This window comes from Spermophilus citellus, assembly GCF_964194105.1.
Source record: "Spermophilus citellus genome assembly, chromosome: 9".
NCBI lineage: Eukaryota > Metazoa > Chordata > Mammalia > Rodentia > Sciuridae > Spermophilus > Spermophilus citellus.
Window position 1 is genome coordinate 81,372,156 of NC_138191.1, and position 20,362 is coordinate 81,392,517.

Consider the following 20,362-nt stretch of genomic DNA (forward strand, 5'->3'; position numbering starts at 1 on the left):
ATTCAGCAAAGTGGCAGGATATAAAATCAACACGCATAAATCAAAGGCATTCCTGTATATCAGCCACAAATCCTCTGAAATGGAAATGAGGACAACCACCCCATTCACAATATCCTCAAAAAAAAAAAAAGTACTTGGGAATCAACCTAACAAAAGAGGTGAAATACTTATACAATGAAAACTACAGAACCCTAAAGAGAGAAATAGAAGATCTTAGAAAATGGAAAAATATACCCTGTTCATGGATAGGCAGAACTAACATCATCAAAATGGCGATATTACCAAAAGTTCTCTATAGGTTTAATGCAATGCCAATCAAAATCCCAATAGCATTTCTTGTAGAAATAGATAAAGCAATCATGAAATTCATATGGAAAAACAAAAGACCCAGAATAGCAAAAGCAATTCTAAGCAGGAAGTGTGAATCAGGCGGTATAGCGATACCAGATTTCAAACTATATTACAGAGCAATAGTGACAAAAACAGCATGGTACTGGTACCAAAACAGGCGGGTGGACCAATGGTACAGAATAGAGGACACAGAAACCAATCCACAAAATTACAACTTTCTTATATTTGATAAAGGGGCTAAAAGCATGCAATGGAGGAAGGATAGCATCTTCAACAAATGGTGCTGGGAAAATTGGAAATCCATATGCAACAAAATGAAACTGAACTCCTTTCTCTCGCCATGCACAAAAGTTAACTCAAAATGGATCAAGGAGCTAGATATCAAATCAGAGACACTGAGTCTGATAGAAGAAAAAGTTGGCTCCGATCTACATACTGTGGGGTCGGTCTCCAAATTCCTCAATAGGACACCCATAGCACAAGAGTTAATAACTAGAATCAACAAATGGGACTTACTTAAACTAAAAAGTTTTTTCTCAGCAAGAGAAACAATAAGAGAGGTAAATAGGGAGCCTACATCATGGGAACAAATCTTTACTCCCCAGAAATCAAGGGGTAACATTGACATCACAAAATCAGCATGAAATAGGGAGGAAAGGACAAGCACTATAGTGACCAAGAGAATTAAAAGAAAAGCCTAGAGAAGAGGTGGTGAGGAGGGGCTGGCACACACAACTGCCCACTGGAGGGGTAAAGCAGTGGTGCAGGCTGGAAGGCCCAGGCCACTTAGCCTAGGCCAGCTGACCATATTGCAGCCAGAGAGAGATGATCAACTGTGGTCCAGGAGAGAAGCCAAAGGTGAAAACTGGAGGTTTTGGAGGAGCTTAAGTGGGAAAACAGGACAAGGAGACAGATGGCAAGAAGATGAGGAATGAGCCAGGGAGCATGTCAGAGACAGGTCAGGGTGAGTGGTAAACTATTCAACCCAGAGGCTGCGCCCCACGTGGGTGTGTCAGGGCTCCATTTCCATGTGTGCAAGCTGTGTGGTGTGGGAAAGGACTGATAGCTCAAAGCAGCAGCACAGGACGGGGCAGGGAACCACTGCCACAACAGTGCCGATGGGAGCAGAGGTGGCAGCATGTCAAAGGCAACAATTCCCAGCCACATCATCGGGAACAGAGGTGGAAGCCAGAGAGCAAGGACACTGGGGACCAGCACCAGCTGCTGAGATGGGAAAACTGGACATTCAAGGACAGATCATGTGAAGCACTATAGGATCCAGTCAGGGAAGGCGATGGAGAGAAAAGGAGGGATCAGGAGAAGCTGAGCTCTTCACTTCTAAGTTGCTTCCTATGGATTGCTCTCTCCAGGCTTCTGGGACCAGGAAAAGGATTCATTCATGTAGCCACTTAACAAATCCTTATTGAGTTATTACTAGATGCTGGACATTGTTCTAAGCATTGGGAAATATCACAATTTAAAAAAAAAAAACCTAATTTGGTCCTTTTCCTCCAATACCGTATTTTTAAAAAACAAAAGCACAGACAAAAAAAAAAATAAGCAAACAGATGAAATAATTTTAGATGGGGGAAAGTGCTATTATAAGGTAATGTAAGAGAAAGTGATGGGAATGGATGGTTGAAGCCTGCTCAAATTTTCTCCAAGCCTGAAAATTGATCTGAAAGTTACTTGTCAATTTTTACCTTCATTCCTTCAACATGTATTGAGTGTCTATCATGTTCCAGATACTGTGCTAGGCACAGGATATGTGACATAATATAGACACTGACAACTGACTACAAACCAAGGATAAGCCAGTGAGTGAATCCAAATTTTAGACTCAAGAACAGAATCTAATATTTAATGTTGATTCCTTTTAAATTATACAAAGGATTATTTATAATGGCTAAGATGTAGAAGCAGCCCAGTCTTCATTGCTACACAAATGGATAAAGAAAATATGACATAGATATATAACAAAATATTTTTCTGCTATACAATGTACAGTTTAAAATGTGCACTTAAAAATTTAGGAAGGGGGTAGAACTTGTTCATGTTAAGGGTTTTTATTCCCTGAAGATGGATATGTTTGTTACTTTTATTTTGATAATGGTATAATGGGTTTTAGTATATCTCCAAACTCAGAAGACTATACACATTAAGTATGAACAGTTCTTTGTTTATCAATTATCTTTCAATAAAGCTGTTTCTAGAAAATTAAAAATAAAGTTAGTTATTTTAACGATAATGCCTATTATTATTTTGGTTGTGCTGACAAGTATAATATGTAATCATACAAATTTAAATGTGATAACATATTCTTATGAAATGTATAGTAGTATATATTTTCCTTTTTAATTGAGTAATGGGTGCTATTATGCTTTAAGTAATAATCATGTTTTGATTTTTTTGTTCTTAAACTTTTTAAATTGATTTTTTATTATTTTCTATTCTAATAGATTTATAATGGTCATAGATTAAAGCAAAATATTAAGCAGGTATAAGAACTGTTAACTACAGTGCATTTGTTAATTATTCATATTTTATTTTGCAGCTAGGTGACTTTTATCTAGAACTTCACTGGGATTTTCAAAGCTGGGGTAAGAGTATGCTGTTTTATTCTACAATATTTATTTGTGCAGAGATACAAGTGAAAAAAATTATTATAGAAATGTTATCACAACAATTTTGATACTTGTTCTGATGGAAATTATTTTTCATGACATTGAAAATAATAATTAAAAGCTCTGTGGCAATAATTAAACCAATGTGATCAGCAGCTTTCATAATTGTTTTTAAGGTTGAAATTTTACTTAAAAAAATTTTTTTAAATAAAAGATAGGGTTAAAAATTTGAGTAATTTAATGTAAAGAATTTTAATTTAATGCAAGGAATTTTAAAAAATGTAGTCCATGAAGATTTGGATTTAATAAGCTTATTATATTTTTAAAAGCATCTGAATTAACTTTTATATTGTAAAATTATTTGAATGCTCAGTGATACTTATCTCCCAAATAATCATAGAAATAAACCATATAGTGACAAATATATGAGGTATATTCCATTTTATGTAATTTTGTATGTTATATAATGTCTGTGTATATGTATATTTATTTTTATTATTATTTTTACAATACTAGGGATTCAATCCAGTGACACTTTATTACAGAACTACACTTCAGCCCATTTATTACTTTTTATTTGAGATAGAATCTTGTTAAGTTGCCAAGGTTAGCCTCAAACTTGGGATCCTCCTGCCAAGAGTATCTGGGTTTATAGTGTATGCTACTGTGTCCTGTTCATGAAAAAGTAAATACAGCCATAAATTTGAAGATCTGCAAGTTAGACTGAATTTTCTCATCTGTAGAGATTCAAGTCTTGCCAGTGATCCTAAACTGGGTTGTCTCTTGAATATGTTGGCTCCTTGACTGATTATCTTCATGATGTTAGTTGTTTGAATTCTAAAATTGTCAGTTGCTGAACAAAATTGTTAAAAATTGAAATATAAATACATGTAATTACCCCTGCTTTATATATTTTATTTAGTTATTAAAATACATTATAAATTTTGCATAATCAAATTTATGACATAACCACTGAGGTACTTGTAAAAAGTATATCATCTTTGAGAACTTGATTTTGACATATGAAAGTCAGCACATCTGTTTCATTGCTGAAAGGATTTTAAGTTGGGTGTGGTGGCTCAGCTCCTCAGGTGACTAAGACAGGAGGATTGCAAGTTTGTAACCAGCCTCAATAATTTAGTGAGGCCTTAAGCAACCAGCAAGACCTGGGGGTGTATATCAGTGGTAGGGCACCCTGTGTTCAATTCTCAGTACCAACAAAAAAAGAAGACAACACTAAAGAAAAAGGATTTTAGTTGTTGAACGTCAAAAGTGTATCTGATAATTAAGATATCATATGTAATTCTAAAAACTTAACCCTTTGGTATCTATTTAGCTTTACATTAAAAAAAAACAGGGGGTAATCTGTTATTAGATTTGATGTTTAAGACTTTTTTAGACTTTGAGAATGTTTCTTCCCTTTATCAAAACCTAGTGTGTGTGTGTGTGTGTGTGTGTGTGTGTGTGTGTATGTATGCGTGTATGTATGTATAAGGGAAACCAGAAATAGGGAGAGCTAAGAAGTATTGAGATCTGGGTAAATTTAATTTTGAGATAGTAGAGCATACTTACTTTTTCTCTTGTTATTTACATTCACTTTTTGGAGAAACTAGTCCAGGATTTAATCTCAAGTTTGAAGACAAATGAACTATTCCAGCCTGAGGTTTGAGATATAGAAAACCTTTGAACTGGAGTCAGTACTGTTTTCTAAGTATTTAGCTTAGCATGATATCATATGTGTTTCCTGAGCTTCAATTTCTTCTTTTTTTAAACATGTAGATAATAGTAACTACCTATTGCTTATAAACACAAGTATACACAAACTTATATGTGCATATACATGTGTTATTGTTTGAATTTCAAGAATTTTGTGCTTCACATTTTATTTCATCATTTTGACATAGTAGTTTTTTATAGCCTGTGATACAGATTTAAGTAGGATAATAGCTTTTATTTCCCCTCCCCCCAAATAGCCAGTAAATAATAAAAAAGTCAGAATAACTTGTGATAAAATATGAGTTATAGAAAACAACATTGTAGTATAGAAAGCTATAGGTAAATACTATGAATTCCACTTTATAGTGGAATTTTGTACAGTGAATAAATAACCAAGGCACATGTTTGGGATTCAAACTTATATTTAGCTATCTTGCCTCCATGATGTGTCTATACACATCACTTTTCTGCTATATTTACAAGTTATACTTAAAAGATCATTTAGGACCCAGATCCCTTTGTTTTAACTATTTGGGTGGTTTAGTTATCATAGTGTATTGTTTACTCATCTATAATACCATGCAGTATGTATTTAAGAGTTACCTTATATGGACTCTACTACTCTTGTATGTTTGTGGGAGAGGTAAGGACACAGTAAATAATACAGAAATTACAATTAAGTAGTAGCCACTTGATGCTTTGTGTATTACATTCATTATTAATCGGAAAATGCCATTTTAAAGGAAATGATTATAATTTGGTGAATTGGTGAAATGTTTATATTAGTCTTCTTTTAATTGTAAAGTTTATAAGTGTCTCAGAATTTACTTTTTTCCTTTTGTTTTTTTAAATATAGTGCCTTTACTTTCCCGAATTCTGCCTTCTGACGCATGTAAAATATACAAACAAGGTATTAATATCAGGTAAGATGATATGATTTTTTTTCCTTGGGTAAAAGAAAATTGAGATTTGGAGGAAACTTTTCCTCCTGTAATCCTAGCTTACATGTGCTTAATAACTTAAAAATAAATAAGATGCTATAATATGTTTAATTAATTTTATTCATTTGAGACCTATTACAGACAAAAATCTTGACTTTAATCAAGATAGTTGCTTTAGCAACTAGTTTTATTCAACAACAAACTATCCAGCAGACAAACATGAAGACCATGATATAATTTATATATATATATATATATAATTTACATATATATTATTTATATATAAATAATAAAATTTGGTTTATCTACATCTCTACAGATCTCCAGATTATTAATTTGGGTGTTTTAGGGTCTATACCTAGACTAAATACTTTGAAGGGATCATTTGATATAAACTTCTTTCTAGATGAGAAAGCTCAGAGATGTCAAGTTTTTGTTTTGTTGATCCGTATACTTTTCTTTTTAAAGAGAGAGAGAAAAAATTTTTTAATATTTATTTTTTAGTTTTCGGTGAACACAACATCTTTATTTTATTTTTTATGTGGTGCTGAGGATCGAACCCAGCACCCTGTGCACGCCAAGCGAGCACGCTACCACTTGAGCCACATCCCCAGCCCAATCCATATATTTTTCAGGCTGTGGAAATGTGGTCTGGGAAAGAGATTGATAGTCTGAATCTGGTAGTAGGTTAAGAGATTTGTAGTAGGTTAAAGGATTGATCAAAGTTGAAGGATGAAGTAAGGTTTAGTATCAGATGATTAAGCATAAAATGGGTGTAGGTCAAAAGGGTCGTTCTAAATCTAGGAATGTAGTCCATATATTTTGCTCTACCCATCGTAAATACTCCGCTGAGATAGTAACATTTTAAAGGGATCAAAGAATGTTTGGTCTCTTTTCCTTTTCTGTTTTTCCCTGTGGAAGTAACTTTTTGAGGAGCTGTAACCAAGGAAATGGTAGAAAACAAAGGGAAATATTTCAGCAGTAGGGAAACACTTTTTTTCTTGATGAGTTAATGAAGTATGTATTCAGAAAAGTAAAATGTAGATAAAATGGAATATGTATTTAAATGGTTTTTAAAACTAAAATATTTTAAATTTAACTTGCTTATAGGTTTAGATTGAAATATATTAGAATCTTAGTTTGAGTTTAGAAGACATAAAACTTGTGTAATTATTAATGAAGTTTTATTTGTCAGTTTCTCACCTACCTGTATCTTTCACAGGCTTGATACAACTCTCATAGATTTTACTGACATGAAGTGCCAACGAGGGGATTTAAGCTTCATTTTCAATGGGGATGCGGCACCCTCTGAATCTTTTGTTGTATTAGACAATGAACAGAAAGTTTATCAGCGAATACACCATGAGGTGAGCTGTTGTCTTATCAATATTTTTCTAAATGGTTAAAAAAAAATGTATTTAGCCAAGTGTCCATTGTAATTGCTTTAAAAGTATAAGATATAATTGAGTTGATTTATTCTCAAAAGTTCCATTTCCTTACAACTAGCCTTTTTTTTCCTCCCCATGATCTGGTTTACATTTTTGCCGCAGTCTGGCTGGGCACAGAATCACGAGCCACTCACAGCCTTGTAGATTCAAACAGCAATTCTTTATTCCTGAACTCACACCAGCCCTCTACAAACAGAGAAAATCACCTTCTGCGCACTCCACCAGGCTTTGAATCCCAAATGCTTTCTGAATCCCTCAGGATCCGGCGTGCCTGAGGCAGCAGGATACGCCCTAATTCTGGCAGGGTACACCTTAAACCTGGAACTGCCCTAAACCCAAGGACGGGATACTCCCTAAAACCTGATCCACCCTAAACCCGGATCTGCCTTGGTCCTTGAGCAAGGTCACCTTACTCAAGAATACATGCAATGTCACAGCGAATGTCCAAGGCAAGTCCATTTCCAGGAATCCTTCCTCTAAGCAACATGGGGTACGCTGGCAAGGAAATTTCGATGCGTCATTCCTACTTGGCAATGGCTCCCAGCACATTTTGACCAATCCATTAAGTCTCTTTGCTCAGAATTCACTGATTATCTCCTCAATCAATGAATTTCGATTTCTTTTAGTTCTTATTTGTAGTTTTCATTTGTTGAACCTCTGCTGTTTTTTTTTCCTTCTTTTTTTTTTTGTGGTATAGGGGTATAGGGTATTGATCTCAGGGGTCCTTGACACTGAGCCACATCCCCCAACCCCATTTTGTATTTTATAGAGACAGGGACTCACTGAGTTGCTTAGTGCCTCACTTTTGCAGAGCTTGGCTTGAACTCTCCATCCTCCTGCCTCAGCCTCTCAAGCTGCTGGGATTATAGGCATGTGCTACCATGCCTGGCTTTTTGCTGTTTTACTATTTATCACTTTGATTTCTTCTAATGTTTCTGATTTTCTTTATCTCCTTAGTATGGACCCCTCTCTTGCTGTTTCTGCATTCTTTTACTCTCTTTGGCTAACCTTTTCTTTCTCTATTCCCCCTCAGCGATACCATACCCTCTGGTATATCATCTTTTTATGTTGGTATTGCTTCACAACCAACATTTACAAACAATATGCATCATCTTTATTTTTGTTCCCTTTTCCTTCTATGTTCTAAAAAAGCTTTTCCAGGATCTAGGTCATTGATTTTAAGTCAACATTGTTTTTTTGAGGGGTGGCTGGGAGGGGATCACTGGTGTTTTTATTTTGTCTTATTTTTTCATCTGTGGCTCATTCTTCAGTATCTCATAGTTTAGACCTGCATATTGCTGTATCTACTTACAAGACCTTAATTACTTTGGGGTATATGTACTACTGAAATAAATAGGTTCCTAACTGACATTATGCAATCAAGATTTAGAATGAAAGGAGAAGAAAAAAGGGTATTTCTTATAGAAGAAATAGAATGAGTAAAGTCAGAGAAACAGAAAGATTGTTTTCAGGGAAGGTTTCTCCTATGAAATGAGAAAGGCCTTAAAAAGACAGATAATTTAGGGTCTGCTGCAATTGGCAAGAGAATGTCACAGATTCTTAAGGTATTTTAATCAAAAGTAATTCATGTGCATTGTTCTTGGGTATTTTACTTTTCATCTTCCTCAAATATTTATCAAGGACTTAATAAAAGGCTAGACATTGCTAGGTGCTATGAGTAGTATTATCATTAATAGTGTATATCAATTACTACCATATATTAGGTGCTAATTGACAGTGTTCAAGGATTACAAGTGTTTAACAGTTTTCCTCATAAACTTCTTACATAACCTGCCAAATAAGTTAGTATCTCCATTTTACAGGTAAGAAAATTAAGACTTATGGCATTTAAATGAGAGCTCAAAAAATTAACACAACTAACATGCAAGATGAATTGGAAAAGGGAAAAATTGAAGGCAGGGAATTATTTGTGAATATTTTAGAGTTATTCATTGGAGAGGTGATGAGATACTAGTATAGTATAGTGAATAGTTAAATTATGACATCTATTTTTAATATGGCCATTGTAGAAATTTCTAATAACTTAAGTGTAGTAAATTAATAAGAGGAAACATGGCTGAGTATAGTAAAGCTGGCTTGAAGAATGGATGACAGCAGAATCATTGATAGGACTGGAACATTTGGAAGAGGAAATAGGCTTGGGATTTTAAAGAATGTGCATCTTGAGCTTGTTGCTAAAACCATTGTACTTGTTAGAACTCTCTCTTTATTAAATTTCTTGGAAGTATTTGCTTTTGGTTTTTGGAATTTTTGTTTTCTTTGGATTTGACCTTGGCCACTTGTTGCTATTTTCCAATTTTTCCTGATTTTTTCTTTACCCACTTCTTTTTCTCTGCTTATCTTTTAAAAGTTTTTTTTTTTTTTTTTTTTTTTTTTTTTTTTTTTTTTTTTTTTTTTTTTTAGAGAGAGAGAAAGAGAGAGAATATTTAATATTTATTTATTTATTTTTAGTTCTCGGCGGACACAACATCTTTGTATGTGGTGCTGAGGATCGAACCCGGGCCGCACGCATGCCAGGCGAGCGCGCTACCGCTGAGCCACATCCCCAGCCCTCTGCTTATCTTTTAGATATTGATGTACAGACTTTATTTTCTTGTCATTATTCCCTAAACAATATGGCAAAACAAATATTTACATTGCATTTGTTTCAGGTATTAACACATAAAGATGGGAGGATATGCATAGATTATATGCAAATATGCTGTTTTTATACAAACTGGGTCCTGTATTGAATTCCTTGTGGCTGCTGATGCTGAGGGAGCACTGTACTCTCTGTATATGCTAATATGCATACATAAATAATAATTCGTCATTAATTTTGAAGGAATGTAGTTAAAAGCAGGTATTTTTCTTTTTTTAATTTTTTTTTTTTTTTTTTTTAGTTGTCAGTGGACTTTTAGTTTATTTGTTTATATGCGGTGCTGAGAATGGAACCCAGTGCCTCACACATGCTAGGCAGGCACTCTACCACTGAGCCACAACCCCAGCCCCATAAAGGAGGTATTTTTCAATGATGTAGTTAGGATATCTCTGATTTATAGAAGAATTCTGTTCCAAAAGTTTACTTGAAAATACAGTAAAATTTGTTTATAACAATGTGCTTTGTAGTGTTAGTTGCCAAGCTGATATATAAAATTCTAGTTAATTAGTAATCTATTTGAAGTATAATGTTTTGACAGTTCTTTTCAATGTATTTTATCCAAAGCTTTTCTTCAGAAGACTGTTCAGAAACAGTTTGTGTTACCCAGCAATATGCTTTTAGCTGTTATACTTAGTGATATCAAGATTTTTGCTCCATTATCTGTAAGGGTGGAGAAAATGATATTGTCTTAGTTCTGTAGACTCAAAAATTCAGAAAGGGATCTTATCTAGGTAAAAATTAGGTGGTTGAGAAATAGAACTTCTAAGAGCCATTGTTAACCCTGTGGACAGTTCTCATTCCCTAAATGCCACTCTAGTTTTTACCTAATGTTAAAAGTGTCTCTTGGCCTGTTAGGAAATAGAATCTCATCTTATACCCACTCTTACTCTTCTGTACCTGATCACTTATTCTTCTGTCCCTGAACCAAGTATAAAGGCACAAAGCTTTCTTTGATTTGTTTCTTAATCTAAAATATAATTGTTGCTTAATTAATAATACCAGCACTAGAGAATATATGGAGGATAAAACCTGAAGAAGGGCTGCTTTTTAAGTTTAGAAATCATGAACTGATATTAATGGATTCCTTTCTTTTCTGTAAGAAATACAGAAAAAGCTGGGTATGGTGGAATATACCTGTAATCCCAAAGACTTTGGAGCCTGAGTCAGGAAGATCTTAAGTTTGAGACCAGCCTTAGTAACTTAGTGAGAGCCTGTCTCAAAATAAAAAAAATAAATAGGTCACAGTAATAAAAAAGCTGTCTAAAACATACTGCTGTGTTATTATTTTTGGATTTAATTCTGAAAAGATAAGTTAAAGGCTGGGGGCGTAGCTCAGTGGCAGAGCAACCCTGGGTTTGATTCCTAATATTGCGGCCCAAAAAGAGAGAAGTAGAAAAAGAATTTTTTTTCTTTTCCTTTCTCTTAGAACTTTTTAAAAGACTCAGATAACAGTGATAACTTTTCAAATTAACAATATTTGACCAAAGCTAGGTTCATCTATATTTCAAGGAAATCTTTTATATGTGCATTTTATTTTATTTCATGTCTTTTAATTCTTAAGGTAATCTTTTAAAATTGTCCTACAGATCTAGATAGTTCTGAAATGGGTAATATTGTACTGTTTCTATTTCATATCTCTAACAATGTAAGAATATGTATTTCATGAGAATTTCTTTTAAAAATTCATAATTCTTCTTAGATAAGAGATATATGAAATTTGAACATCTAATTGTTTTTAGAATAACAGGAACTTTATATTTTTTAGAAGCTATCCTTATCATCTGTAACATTGTAAGTGTTGATATTTTCATATGTACCACTAATAACCTTTAGATAAACTTAGATTCTTATATTTAATTTTTACCAATACCCTAGGAATCAGAGATGGAAACAGAAGAAGAGGTTGACATTTTAATGAGCAGCGATATTTACTCTGCAACTTTATCAACCAAATCAATTTCTTTCACTCGTGCCCAAACTGGATGGCTTTTTCGGGAAGATAAAACAGTATGTGCAAATCTAGATTTTTAAACTTTAAAAGTTGGTATTTGATGTTGCCAAAATAATGTGATCACAATGCAGAAAGAAGTAGCTTACTGAATTGTCTTCAAGTATTTTATTCTCTCTTCTTTGAATTCAGACAGGTAATTAAAATGTTGGGTTTTTGGAGTTGGAATGTATTCTTGGAGAAGTCAAGAGAGAAAGTTTAACTCATTTGAATTCTATGTTAAGGAGAATTCTTGTTGATAACTGCTTAGTTTTTACAAGATTCCATTTTATTTCAAATTCTTATTCCATAGAGAGGCCACAGTAGGGATACACTAGAGTTCATTTTTCTGAATCTGTTTTGCTCCGCACTTTTAGACTTCTAAATCATTTATTCAATATCTGTTTTTCAATATTCTTTTCTAAACTCAAAGTAAATTATGTTTCTACAACATTGCCACTAAATTAAATCTTAGTGGAAGTTTTTACATCAGTGAATTGTAAATTTCTTTCCATAATTTTCATTGCATATGTCAGCAAGAGGTTATATAAAACTGTTTAAAAATATATTATGAAATATATTTATAAATTTTTATTCAAGGATAATAACTACAACAGGAGAAGACCAAGGTTAATTGTTTTCTAAAAATTATAAATTTTATTATAGTAGAAATGAATGTGTTTACATTGGAGAAACATAAAAATAACCTGTATTAGTTAGGATTTTTTGAGAAGCAAAATTAGCAGTAGATAGAAAGGGTAGAAGGCAGGAATAGAGAGGAGGAACAGAAAGAGAGGGAGAAGGAAGAGAGAAAGAGGAAAAAATTGATTTATTTTAAGGAATTGGATCATTTGATTGTGGAAGCTGGCAGCCAGTCTGAAATGTGTACAGCAGCAGTCCAGCAGGCTAGAAATTAAGGTAAGAGTTGATGTTGTAGTTGAGTCAAAAATCTAAGACTGAAAACTCAAAGTTTCTAAGTTTCAATTTTATAGCAGAATTGCATTTTCTTCTGGAAACCTCTGTCTTTGCCCTTAAGACCTTCAGTTAGTTAGTGTTAATTACACCTATAAAATACTTTCATAATATTTTGACTGGCTGGCACCTGGGCACCTTACCCTAGCCAAATTATCATAAAATTAACCACCATACAACTTGGCATATAGTTGAAAATTCTCCCTTGACGACTCCCCATAATCCCTAAACCTCTTACTGAAGGTTATCTGTATATACTCTAACCTATTTTTGTTTTCACACATTAATATGTACCCATAGTAGTATGTAGCTTTTTATTTAGATGTTAGGTTTCATATAAAGTGTCATTAATATTTATTTAGTTTTGCAACTGGATTTTTTCACTCTTTAGAATGTGAGAAAAGCCTTATTTTTACAGGTAGTACTACTTCATTCTTTTTAGCAACTGCATAGTATTTATAATATGGATATAACGTGACTTGTTTATCCAGTTGTATTTTTGGACATGTATTTCCATCCAGTTTTCTGCTGTTATGAATGATGTGTCACTATTCTTTTACATGAACTTTGCATTGTCAGTTATAGGCAACAAGATATGAAATGGCTACATTAAAATTTTTATTGATATAATTTACATTTAATAAATAAATACTTTTATATGGCTTCAAAAACAGGTAATTAGGGCTGGGGTTGTGGCTCAGTGGTAGAGTGCTTGCCTAGCATGCATGAGGCACTGTGTTTGATTCCCAGTACCACATAAAAATAAACAAATAAAATAAAGATATTGTGTATAACTACAACTAAAAATATATTAAAAAAAAACAATAGATAATTACTACCCACTCACAGATAAAATTCTAACTGAGCTTTAGGCTCATCAATTTCCTTTCTATTTGGCAACAAATGGCAATATAGGATTCCAGGCTGTGAGATCCTACATTGCAATCCATTTGTTGGTTTGAAGTCTTATTTATACTCTGCTCTTCTGGACAGAATTAGATGGATCACTTCAAGAGAAGATAAAAATTGAAACTGCTATTCATCTAGTATTACTGCTAAGCAGCTCAAAGCTCTTGAACAGCGTCTAGGTGATCTTCTTTAATCTTTGACAGGTAAGGAGGGAGTCAGTAATCCTTATGGTTCCCATTTTGTAGGTAGAAACTGGTGAAAAGTGCTTTGCTTTATAATGACTGGTAAGGAGCCATTGAAGTAAGGTAGACCTGGAAACAACACTTAAGCACATAGCTTTGGAAATCAGAAAACAGCAGCAAGGTGAAGATTATTTGATTTGCATGTAGGTAGAAATGGGAAGCTTGTTTTTAATAAGTTATTGGTTTTTTTTTTTTTCTTCCCAAAATAAGGTATTTCAAGCTCTAACCAACTCTGGTTTGAAAAAAGGTTAATATTAAAGGTTAATAAAAAAAGGTGAAGTTAATATTAAAAGGATTAGGAAGGCTTCATTGAAATAACCCTTCCTTGTCTTTAATGTCACTTGAGTTTCCCTATCCCCAGTTATAATTTAAACAATTATATTTGTAAACAAAGCTATTCTGTTATTTTTTGAAAGCAGCCAGCTGCTATAACATGTTTGATTCTGTTAGACAATAGAAAATTTGAATAGATCATTAATTCTAATTGTACTAGATTCCTATGTGAATTAAACTATTTATTTTAATTCCACTTTTTTTTTTCTATCTATAAAATGGGAACAGTATTATCCCTGACCCCTCCTTGTTACTTATGATATTTAATTGTTGGCTTGATAGTTTTTCAGATAGCTTTGTGCTACTTGGGAGTAGATTATAAAGAAATGTTATGTGATATTTTTGTTTAGATTTAACTCATTTGCAGATTAAGTACCACATATCTTTGTACATTTAAAATTTTCCTTTATAAAATAGAAATGCATAATTTAAAACATTTTTAATTTAATAGTATAATTTATACTAAAGGAATATTCATTTTCACCTACATATTAAACATATGTGGAAAAATATGTATAATATGTGAAACTTTGAATATAAGACAAATTTATTTTAAGTTTTATTATTTTGGAATATTTGATTTTGTTTTAGGAAAGAGTAGGAAACTTTTTGGCAGACTTTTATCTGGTGAATGGACTTGTTTTAGAATCAAGGAAAAGAAGAGAACATCTCAGTGAAGAGGATATCCTTCGAAATAAGGCCATCATGGAGAGTTTGAGCAAAGGTGGAAACATAATGGAACAGAATTTTGAGGTATAATTTTTACTACTTCTAATTTATAGTTTTCTAAGGAGAGAGGGGATAGACTTCATTCCTTGCATTTACATAAATATACTCACAGGTTTTGTTCATTATGTATTACCTTTTATTTTTTTGTGAGTCTTCATTTTTTTATGTTATTAGCATAAAAAAGAAAAGGAAAGAAGGTGACCTTTGGTGTTCTCCTGAGTCTGTACTTGGTCCTTGATTCTTCTTTAATAAGAAGATAAAATCATTTTGTAAGCATTAAACTCAGTGTTAAATTTTATTCCATTTTCCCTTACATATAGTCTTCTGATTCACCCAAATCTGCCATCCACTTTATGAAGTCATCAGTCTCACAAATTTTATTCAGCATCTGTTTATTGAAAGCATGTATATACAGTCATGTGACAGTAAAGAAAGGGGAGGGGAAATTAGGAAATAAAAAGATACATGAAATATAGTAACTGATCATCTTATAGCCTAATAAGAAGAATTGGATGGATTCTGAAATTTTTTTATTTTGAAAATATTAGATTTACAAGTAATTATAGAATATTACAAAAAATTCTTAGATACACTTAAGATTCCCCAAGTATTAATATTTAATTACACTTAAATAGTACTGTTCTTAAAACTGCAGGATAGGTACTCCTTTACTAATGTTATGATATTTATTTAGTGGGCCATTCTGACTTTTTTTTAAAATCAGTGACTAAGAAGTGATAGAAGAAAGTCATACCTCATCATACATGATAAGACATTATTACTTTATGAAACAATAGTTTCAAGGTTGTATGTGTTGTGTTAACATTTCTATGAATGAATGTTAGGTTGTAGTGTAAATGGAGTCACACTCATAAGAAGATTAAAAGATATTACAAGAAGACTTGAATTCCTTGAATATTTAGTTCTTCTCCTATGGTATTGTTCCAGATGGACGAATTTTCCAGAATAGTATGCCAAGTTCCAGCTAATACTGTATGTATATGCCAGGAAAATATTTTAATGTTTAGAAGGTTCATGTAGTGAATGAGTCAACCATAGTTTGAGTTCAATATATAAAGTGTTTAAGTTAAAGTTGTGATGATGCCAGTTTAGTGTGAATCTTTCTCCTTCCTGCCAGATCCTGCTTTTGCTCCTCATTTTTCTCCTTGCCTTGAATTAGAGCCTCTTTTCATTCATTTATTGATCTCTTGATTAGTAGGCAATGCATATATGCTCAGGAGATAGAAGTAAAGATAAATAGAGGGAATAGTCTTTGACAAAGCTACCACCCTCTCCCATTGTTGACCAGACAGAAAAGACCATGACTCTTAAAATTTGTGTTGTGGTTTAAATTTCATGAGGAGTTCTTCTAATAAATAAATTTGTTGTGATTATTGCTACTTTTGTTTAATATTGGCAACAAACCATTTTGGGATATTTATATGGAACAAGATTATTATGGAAGCGCAATTAATAATTTACCAGTTGTTTCTGATGGTCTCATTTATGCTTATTTATTTATTTGTGTAGCAGTGCTGTGGATTGAATCACTGGGCACATGTTAGGAAAGTGCGCTACGCCTAAGCCTAAATGCTTTACCTTTACCCCTACATGCCCAGCCCTTATTATGATTTATATCAACTAAATTTCAAACTGCTAATCAGAAATTAAACAGTTCCGTAGCACCATGAACTTTTTGGGTTCTTTTTTTTTTTTTTTTTTGGTGTGTGCTTGTGTAGTACAGGGATTAAACACAGAATTGTTCTACTTCATAGCTACATCCCCAGCCCTTTTTAAATGTTATTTTGAGACACAGTCTCACTGAGTTGCAGGTGCTAACCTGGAAATTTCTATCTCAGCCTTCCAAAGTCACTGAGATTAAAGGCCTGTGCTACTAGTGCCCAGCTGTAGTTCTTTATGCGTATTTAAATTCGGTCTCTCAATTTCTACAAAAGATGAAACATTTGGTGAGCTTTTGACTAGATTAGTGTTGAATCTATAGGTAAATCAATTGCTACACAAAAGCTTGTTTGGATTTTTTTAATTTTTAAAAAATTAAACATTGTACTTTTTTTTGTTGTTGTTGTTTTTGGTGGTCCTAGTGCTAACCTAGGGCCTTATGCATGCCAGGCAAGGCTGTGCCATTACATGCCCAGTCCCAAGCTTTTGCTTTGTGTTTGGTTTTTGTTTAGATTACATTATTTTTTGTTTTTGTTGGTGTGTTATAATTATTCATGAAAGTGGAAATCCTTACATATTTATACATATACATAATAGAGCAATAAAATTTGGTCAGTTTTGTGGCCTAATATAGAGATTTGTGTATGCTCCACCCAGTTTCCTCTAATGGTAACATCTAGCAAAATAGTAGTATAAGATTTCAACCAGGATGTTGGAATTCATAGTCAAGACATAGAATATTTCTATTACTACAGGATCTCTCATATTCCTCTTTTTATAGTCATACCTCCTGCTCACTTTTCCTCTCACTGTCCCTTACTCCTGTCAACCACTAATCTGTTCCTCCTTTTTTTAAGGATGTTAATTTAAGGATGTTCTGTAAATGGAATCATATCCTAATAGGTAACCTTTTGAAATTGCCTTTGCCTTCCACTTAATATAATTCCCTGGTAATTTATCCAAGTTGTATCAATAGTTTGTTGTTTTCATTGCTGAGTAGCATGGTACTACTGAAGTAGAATTGTTCTACTTCAGAGCTACATCCCCAGCCCTTCTTAAATTTTATTTTGAGACACGGTTTCACTGAGTTGCAAGTGCTAACCTGGAAATTTCTGTCTCAGCCTTCCAAAGTCACTGAGATTATAGGCCTGTGCTACCAGTGCTCAGTTGTAGTTCTTTATGCGTATTTAAATTCAATCTGTCAATTTCTACAAAAGATGAAACATTTGGTGAGTTTTTGACTAGGATGGTATTCAGCAATGAGTACCACAGTTTATTTAACCATTCAGCTGTTGAAGATCTGGGCTGTTTTCAATTTTTTGGCTATTATGAATTAAGCTGCTATAAATATTCACATGTAGTTTTTTTTCATTTTTCATTTGTTGTTTTTTTTTTAGTTATACATGACAGTAGAATGTATTTTGACATAACTACATATGTGAAGTGTAATTTCCCATTCTTGTGATTGTACATGATATAAATACATGATATACATGATATAAATAAACTAGTTGTGTATTTATATATGAACATAGGAAAGTTATGTCCAATTCATTCTACTGTCTTTCATATTTCCATCCCTCCTCCCTTCCCTTCATTCCTTTTGTCTAATCCAGTGAACTTCCATACTTCCCTTCTCCCACCCTTTATTGTATGTTAGCATCCACTTATCAGAGAGAACAGTCAGCCTTTGGTTCTTTGGGATTAACTTTTTTTCACTTAGCATTATTGTCTCCAGATTTATCCTTTATGGCAAATACCATAATTTCATTCTTCTTTTTGACTGAGTAATAGTCCAAAGTGTATATACCATATTTTCTTTATCCATTCATCTGTTGAAGGGCACTTAATTGGTTCCATAGCTACTGTGAATTGAGCTGCTGTAAATATTGATGTGGCTGCATTACTGTAGTATGCTGATTTTACATGTAGGTTTTTGTGTGAACATAATTCTCTATTTCTTTGGGGTAAATGCCTAAGAGTGAAGTTGCTGTGTCATATGGTAATTTAGTTTTATAAGAAAACTGCCAAAATGTTTTCTGGCTTCTGTTTTCATCAGCAGTTTATGAATCATCCAGTTTTTCCAGATCCTTGCTTGCTTTGTGTATGTGTGTGTGTGTGTGTGTGTGTGTGTGTGTGTGTATTTTTTTGGTATCACCCATTCTGACAGTGTACAGTGCTACCTCATTGTGATTCTAATTGTATTTTCCTAATGCCTAGGGATATTGAATATTCTTCTTTTGATGTGCTTATTTTCCACTGTATATGTTTTTCAGTGACAAGTGTTCCTTTCTTTTGCCCATTTTCTAATTGGATTATTTATTTGTTTTCCAGTTGGTTTTTTTTTTTTTTTTTTTTTTTTTTTGTATTGGTTATTGAACCTAGCACACTTTACCACAGAAGTACATTCCCAAAGATGCAAGATCTTTCTTAGTTGCTGAGGCTAGGCATTATCTTCCTGTCTCAGCCTCCTGAGTTGCTGAGATTTTACAGGCATGTGCCACTGTGCCCTGAATGGAAATTGATGTTTAAAGAAATTAAACTTGTGTTCTACCACTGAGCCACAGAAACATTTTAGATGATTGAATTGTTGAGTGAATGGTATTATTACTTTGATACTAGTATTCATTAGAAAAAAATTAGTAATATTTTTATTAGAGCTTGAATCACCAGGGTACTGACTTGATCCTGGAAGGAACCTCTTTAAGTATTATATTGAAGAAATTAAGGAGATTGGTGATTTTAAATAATACAGCGTGTGTGTGTGTGTGTGTGTGTGTGTGTGTGTGTGTGTGTGTTTGTTTTATTCCAGTGCTGGGATAGAATCCAGGGCCTCTGGTATGCTAACAGGTGCTCTCTAACCCTAGCACCCAGTTTACTATATGTTTTAATTTTATATTTTAAACATTTAACATTTTTCTTTTTTCACCCAGCCTCCTCCCCTTCTCTTTATTTCTCTTTTATATTTTGGCAGCCTGTTCGAAGACAGTCCCTTACCCCTCCTCCTCAGAACACTATTACATGGGAAGAATATATATCTGCTGAAAATGGAAAGTAGGTGGATTTTTATGTTTTCTTTGGTTTTTAGAAAGAATAGTTTGTAAAAACAGAATGTGTGACTAGGTATAAAAATTTATTTTAGAGAGATAATTATTAATATATTGTTTGAAGCAGTGTTTTTTAACTTAGAAAATCATGAGGAAGAATATACTGAATCATGTATACTCTAGATTGTAGAGCCTTCTTTCTACATTCCTCCTGCCAATTTATGCATCCCCCACTGCCCACCCACCCCACAAAAAACTGTAGTATTTGTTTTAAGGAAATACATATAGGGAACTGCACAATGTTGTTTCTTATTTGAAATTTTCCTTTGTATGATGAACTTTTGTGTTTAGTCATTGCCCTGATTCTTTAGCATGGTGTATAATTCATTATTTGTGTCCTGTTGGCCTTTCCAAACTTATCTTCTATTATTACCTTTTTGCTTCAACTTATACTAGACCTTTACTGCTGGGTGTTGTAGCGCATGCCTGCAATCCCAGCAATTCATAGATTGAGGCAAGAGGATTGCAAGGTCAAGACCCACCTGGGCAACTTAGTAAGACCCTGTCTCGAAATGAAAACTGAAAGTGGGGCGTGATGATGCACTGCTTTAATCCCAATGGCTAGGGAAGCTGAGGCATGACGATGGAAGGTTCGAAGTCAGCCTCAGCAATTTAGCGAGACTGTAAGCAACGTAGAGAGATCTTGTCTCAAAATTAAAAA

At 33.4% G+C, this 20,362-nt stretch overlaps 1 protein-coding gene across 2 annotated transcripts in view; it reads left to right on the plus strand.

The window, feature by feature from the left end:
* ANKRD13C (ankyrin repeat domain 13C) overlaps positions 1–20,362 on the plus strand; it is an 81,260-nt gene that overhangs the window by 44,155 nt on the left and 16,743 nt on the right. For both annotated transcript variants that reach the window (XM_081307487.1, XM_081307488.1), the window contains exons 5-10: positions 2,906–2,951; positions 5,548–5,614; positions 6,855–6,999; positions 11,618–11,749; positions 14,777–14,938; positions 19,569–19,648. In XM_081307487.1, the coding sequence (XP_081163613.1) occupies positions 2,906–2,951; positions 5,548–5,614; positions 6,855–6,999; positions 11,618–11,749; positions 14,777–14,938; positions 19,569–19,648 (632 nt within the window). The remainder of the gene's footprint in view (positions 1–2,905; positions 2,952–5,547; positions 5,615–6,854; positions 7,000–11,617; positions 11,750–14,776; positions 14,939–19,568; positions 19,649–20,362) is intronic.